At 37.1% G+C, this 6790-nt stretch overlaps 1 protein-coding gene across 1 annotated transcript in view; it reads left to right on the top strand.

The window, feature by feature from the left end:
- Positions 1-5784, top strand: part of TRAPPC3L (trafficking protein particle complex 3 like) — a 34353-nt gene extending 28569 nt beyond the window's left edge. The window contains exons 4-5 of the mRNA XM_016163662.2: positions 170-355; positions 3709-5784. Of these exons, the coding sequence (XP_016019148.1) occupies positions 170-355; positions 3709-3828 (306 nt within the window). The 3' untranslated portion in view covers positions 3829-5784. The remainder of the gene's footprint in view (positions 1-169; positions 356-3708) is intronic.
- The last annotated feature ends 1006 nt before the right edge of the window (positions 5785-6790 follow it).

Genomic DNA, 6790 nt, shown 5'->3' with positions numbered 1-6790 from the left:
TTCCAGGCTGTGTGTTTTGTGAAGGCTAAGCGTGATCCTGAACTTCATGACCACAAACTCCATATGCTTAACCATTGTGTTGCACTACCCGAAACAGGGTATTTGGGTGCCCTATTCACAGGTACTTGTTCTAGGCCAAGTTTCATTAATTTTTTCTCCTCTTTGTTAGGTTGCTTTCAAGATGTATTTGGGAATTACACCAAGTGTGACCTGTAACAATGCAAGCAGAAATGAATTTTCCCTGATTCTAGACAAGAATCCTCTGTCGGAGTTTGTGGAAGAGCTCCCCGCTGGGCGATCCTCTCTGTGCTACTGCAATTTACTCTGTGGGATTATCAGAGGTGCTCTGGAAATGGTAAAGCACATACTTGCTGGGTTCATTAGTTGTCTAGTGCTGGGTAACAAATTACCCAAGAATATAGCAGCTTAAAACAACAAATATTTATGATCTCACATGGTTTCTAAAGATTGGAAATCTGGGTGCAGGTTAGCTGGGTGGTTGTGGCTCAGAGCTTTTCATGGCTTAATACACATACAGTCAAATTGCTGTTAAGGGCTACAGCATCTGAAGATTTGACTTAGGCTAGAGAATCTACTTGTAAGCTAGCTCAGTGGCCTCAGTGCCTTGCTGGCAGTTGGCCAGAGGCTTCATGAAGCTCCTAACTACATAGGCCTCTCTGTAGATCTAATTACAACAGGTGCTGCCAATCCTGGTACAAAGTGGGAGGGGACTACGTGAGGGTGTGAATAACAGAAGGTGGGGATCGTTGTGGACCATTTTGGAATCTGGCTTTCACACCTGAATTATTCATTGATTTATCTAAGACAATATTAGCATCTGCTGAGTCAGGCACTGAACTGAGAGATGAACAAGTCACAGTTGCTCCCCTTTAACAATCTTCTGCACAGAAATCAGATGTGTAAAGAAGTGTTACTAAGGGCTATGAATGCACCTGGGTTGGGTTGGGAGGGAACAGGGGGCAGGGAAGGCTTCCTGTCATTTGAAGGGTAAATAAGAGTTAGGTGAAGGCCAGGTAAGAGGTAAGGGGAGCAGGGGAAAATAACATTCCAAGTAAAAGAAGCAGCATGTCCAAAGGCACAAAAAGAACATTTCACTCAAGGAACAAGGAACTTGAATCAGTTCAGTATGACTGACATGTAGATTGAAAGAGAGATTGTCGTGAGGAGATTTAAATATTTTACAGATTTAAATAATTTAAAAAAGAAGGGGGATTCATATGACAAGTTGGAATTCGGATTTTTATATTGAAACAACAGGGACCCATTATTGGTTCACAAACAGGATAATGATATTTTAAAATGTGTCTTAGGAATTTCACTCCTTTGTCAACAAAGTGAAAGTGTACTTGAGGGGACAATGCTGGAGGGAGGAGGAGAATAGTTGGAAGTTAATGATTGTAACCTCAAGGAAAACAAACAAACAAACAAACAAATAAACAGAAAAAGCCCTGACACAAGGAGTGGAGAGAAAAGGACCAATTTGAGTAACTTTAAGAAGGTAGGACAAATTAAGACTAGATTATCAGCTGACTGAAAGGGAAAAGATTGCAAAAAAAGCGTAAAGAATTATTTTCAGGTTTCTGAGCAACTTGTAGAAATGGTTGGACTCTATTACCCATGAGCAAAACCAGCAGGAGGACGCTTGGGGTTGGGAGAGACAAAGTGAGGAGTTCGGGTGGGAAGCTGCTGGTACTGAGCTGTGTAATACACACGTACGTGATGATATCCGCTAAGCAGTTGTTACACGTGTCTGGAAGTCACAGAGAAAGGCGGACTGAAAAGGCACTGGAACTCTCAAAGAATGTCTAGAGAGAGTGTAGAGTAAAGAGAAAAAGAAGTCACATGTGGAACCCTAGGAAGCAAAAAAATATAATAAGTTAAACAAAGAATATAAAAACTGCAAAGGATCCCCAGAAGGAGCAACCAGAGGTAGGAAAAATACCAGGAAAGAAGGGAGTCATAGAAACAAGGGAGTATTTCGGAAAAAAACAAATGACTGACAAGATCAAGTACAGCAGAGACTAAGTAAAACAATACCGAAAAATATTCACATTTAGGGACCAAAAGATCAGGAAGGACCTTGATAAAGCTGTTTTGGGAAAGTGAAGGGAGAAGACAATCTGTCAAAGACTGACTGATGCACCAAGGGCATTTAGACAGAGGTTATAATCAAGTCTCATTTTTTCAGAAGCTTAGCTATTTTGAAAAGTGGGACCAGATAGTAACCAAAGGCTAGACATGTGTTGAGCTATCCAATGATGAGGTACACATATAATATTCAATTATTGGTGATAATTATGGGACAAATACAACAGGTAATCCAAATGAATAAAACAATAGAAATAATGTTTATTTACACATATCTTCCCTGTCCTACTATTTTTTAAGGCATGCCCTACAATTAATGGCCATGAAATCAGGAAAGAGGAAGGGAAGAATTCTGGGAGCTTATGGGATGAACCATAAAACCAACTTAAAAACGGGGAAAAAAGTATCCATCTTTCATGGATAACAATTGATTATATATGCTGAATGACAAATAGATATCAGACCTCACGTGGCCCCAAATATCCAGATAGCTTCATTATGGTCTTCTTGTTATTTTAATTGATTTTATGTTAAATTTTGATAAAGACAAAAAAAGATCTTATAGGGAAAAAAATGAGGGTGAATTTATCTTCTACATTTCAGAGTGCAGTCTATATCCTTCTGTTGGGTGGTAGGCATCACAAAGCATGTTTTTTTTTTGTACCATGTACGAGCCAGATAACTTGGCAAATCAAAGTTTATGGTTTAACAAATCCAGGCGGGGTGGTCAAGGAAACCTTAGTGAGAGAGGGTAGTGAGTCAGATAAGAGTCAATAAATATTAATTAATTGCCTACCAGACCCAAGTTTTCCCACTTATTATTTGCTTTTATTAGGTGCTTTTGCTTATTTATCTTATTCACCCCAAAGACTTAAAATAGCTGAACAGTATTCTATTGAGGGTAGGTCAGCAATATCATGCCGCTCTTATGTGAATACATTTTAATGAATAGAGAAGTAAGCCCTTAGGGTTTACTTCAAAGTCTGGGAAATGGGATATGCTTTACAGAGGAAAAGAAGGCATGGGTATCAAATATTCATGTCTGTAATTTCAATCTTTAATTTTATATTCATAATTTATTTAGTTGATATTTTTTCAAACATCTCAAAGCCATAAGTGGTTGCTAAATGTTTGTTGTTAGGACAAGTGATTATGTTATTTAGCTAATGACAGAATGATTTATGGCAAGTTCTTTATGAATTCATTTATCCTTAGAAGTGCTGCTTGCAAGGCAAATCTAGTCAAGACTATCTTTGAGTTGGGAATTTGTGTTCTTCTTGAGATGGATCTATAGTTCAGTCCTGTGAGCAAAACTTGGCATGGGCCCACATCTCTAGGCTTGCCCCAGTGTTGTCCAAGTGGAGCCTGGCCTTGAGCACCCTTTTCTTTGCAGGCTTGTATGGCAGAGCTGACAAAGAGCCAGACTGTCTCACAATAAAAGGCTCTTCGTCCATAAAACAAGCTCTTTTTATTATTCCATAAGAAAAGTCAGCACTTTATGAGATAAATAAAGCTGAAAAAAGAGACAGAAAAATGTAGCGAGTTTTTTTTTTTTTTAACCTGAATGACACTGGCCTGTATTTTTTTTTTCTTTCCTAGGTTCATTTGGCTGCTGATGTTACATTCTTGCAAGACAGACTAAAAGGTGACAGTGTGACAGAAATAGGAATAACATTTCTGAAAAAGCACGATGAGAAAAAACACAGATGGAAAAAGTGAAGAAAATTCCACTGGCTAGCTAGTTGAGGAGTTAGTTTAGCTAAACATATAGCCATTGAAATTTCAACTTGCTTAATAGCATGAGCTTTAAAAAGCTTATAAATCAGCCAGAAATTTGAAATACAAGGTACTAGGATACAAAGCTCCCACCCCTTTTGCTTATAAATCACACATTTTCAATCTCATGTCAAAATTTCTATTAAAAATAACTCCTTATAAGATAGCAAGCATGAATTGCACATATTACATAGTCCAGCCTAAGAGGTCTATTCATTTCACTTATTTATAGTAACAGAAATAAAACACCATGTCATCTATACAGTTGGTATATTTATCTCTTCTCATTGGAAAAATGAATGAAATCATACAACATAGAGTTCACTATTTCTAGTTGTAGATACTGTACATTGCATTCTCTATAGAAGCAGTTCCATTTGTAGCAATTTTCCACTTTTTTTAAACACAATGGGTGTGATTTTTCTCAATATTGGCTCAACTTATAGCTCAGCCTCCTGAAGCTACTCTTGATTTATAATCAAGGCAAGCTATTTATTTGGATACTAATTCTGAAACATTTAGAAGTAGCATTTAATTTTAATTCATTTAATTTGCATTAGATTATTTCCTTTCCTCATGAAATATTTCTGATGGCAAAGCTAAGAAATCACTAAAATAAAAAGTAAATAATGTTCTTTGAGAATATAAAGCTTATTTAGTTAGACTTTTTACTAACATTTTTATCCCATAAAAACCAGAACATATTTAAAATTCAAAATGTACTGGATTAAATAAACCAGACCACTGGCATACAAGGACATCCTATATGGCAGTCCAGAATCTACTGGATTCTTCAAAGAACTAAAATTAAAGTTACAATTAGTGTGGCACCATCAGATAAAACTGGTATATGTGATATGGTAGTGAGAGACCTCAACTAGGACTCAGGACCCTGAAGATACAGTCCTAGTTCTGTTTAAACAGTGCTTCGGCTGATCCTGGGTAAGATATAATATCTATTTCTCTAAGGGTTATAATCTCTCTTTCTCTCTCTCATTCCTTCTCTCTCCCTCTCTCTCTTTCTCCCCATCTCTCTGTAAAATGAGAGAAAAGGATATGATAAATATCTAAAATGATATATATGAGTTTAAATGACATCAATAACCACTGAAATTTTTAGACATTAAGAGACTATGGGGAAATTGTTTGTTCCCTACCTACCTACCTTGCTTTCTTGTCAAAAGGACATTGAGGTAGGTATTTAGGACCAAATAGGGTCATGAGGACAGCTGAAGCATCAATGGAAAGACCTTCAAACCAGTTCCACACTAAGACCTGAAGGAATCTATCACTTTGATCAATTCAGAGATTTTTATTATCTTGGAAAATCCAAAGGGAAGAGAGGTTTGGGGCAGAGAGATAGATTAGTGCTTTCAAGTGACATCACCAGATTGTTGCCCAAGCTGTTTACTGAGGAGGGCTGCTTATTATTTATTTAAAGTTACCAGGAATCAGGAATACTTCTCTCAGTAGCGTGTGCACTTGTTCATTGTCTTCTCAAATCTCTCCATTTAATCAATTAGTAATCAGAAGCCTGCTCTTTAGCAGTTGCAATGAACTATTATGAAAAAGTGGAAAGTTCTCTCTTTTCCCTGTTTATGGAGGATCAAGTATCTTCCTGCAATTCCTTTACTTCCTCCTTTATTCCCTCTTCCATTTCCTTTATTTTATTTATGCTTCATGTAGTAGACATTTGTTGGCTGCCTATAAATTCTGCCTCTGGATACAATGACCATTTTCTGGTCACAGTGTCTCATTCTCAGTTTAAAACCACCCTTTTTTCCAGCCAAATATAAGCCAGTCAGGACATGGCATTTCCCAGACCACAATCATTGCTATAGACATAGGGAGGATGACAAGGATGACTGGGCTGAAGAGAAGGAAAGCTTGCCTGTTATATGAGCCAATAAATTTACTATATTCTTTGAGAGTAGACTTGGATTTCTGTTATAGTTATGCAACAAAGTTCATTGCATGATAACTAAGTGATAGATAATTTGCAGCATATTGGAGAATACCAAAGAGAACAAACTGTTTATTATTACATTTTTCACATGGTTGAATAGCTCCACAAAATAAAACTTGGATTTACAAGTCAGAACAATCCTCTGATTTCTGGAGCCTCCCAGTGGCTTAAATCTTTCAAGCCAGTAGACTCTATTTAGTGACTTGCTACTTCAGTGTAGTGCGTGAATCACACTGATTTTAATGACTTAAAAGAGGAAATGCTTATGGTCTGTACATGCCAAAGCATACAAACACCTGGAAATGCCACTGTCTCAAGTTTAGATTCAATTAAGATTTTTATCAAGTGCTAGGCTCATTAATTATGTGGTATGTCACTTAATTTTCACAACAATCTGACTCATTAAGTTGGTAATAGTGTGTGGGGTGTTGCAAATGAAACTACTAAGGAGCTAAATTTGTCAGTGATTTATATACGTAAAGATGTGGAGCTTGCACATTTGAAATTTATTTGATTTTATTAAACAATGTCACCCCAATAATTTTTAATAATAATAATAATAAAAAGGTATGGAAATGGTGAGAAAAGGGTATTGGCAAGGGCTTCTGAGTGTCTAGTTTGGGAGGCTGAACGAAGGACCATAGGAGGCAGAGCCAGATTCGGAAAGAAGCTAATAAATATTTTATATTTTGAGTTTAAGGTGTCATTGAAACATCTAAACAACACTAGGAGCTCAGAAGAGAGGTCAGAACTGAAGATGGACTTTGGAGTCATCGGTATATGGGTAACAGTGTAAGCAGTGGATGTCATAGCAACGTCTAGGGAGAGCAGAGTTGAGAAAATGTAAAGAGCAAAGGTAGAATCTCAAAAGGCAGCGAGGAAAGAATAGCACAAGTGAGGCAGAATTTTCGTTAGCAATGTAGATGGGAGAAACTTGTT

Source organism: Rousettus aegyptiacus, unplaced genomic scaffold, assembly GCF_014176215.1.
Source record: "Rousettus aegyptiacus isolate mRouAeg1 unplaced genomic scaffold, mRouAeg1.p scaffold_m13_p_1, whole genome shotgun sequence".
NCBI lineage: Eukaryota > Metazoa > Chordata > Mammalia > Chiroptera > Pteropodidae > Rousettus > Rousettus aegyptiacus.
Note: the sequence above shows the minus strand (reverse complement) of the source record. Positions and strands in the feature narration are given on the sequence as shown.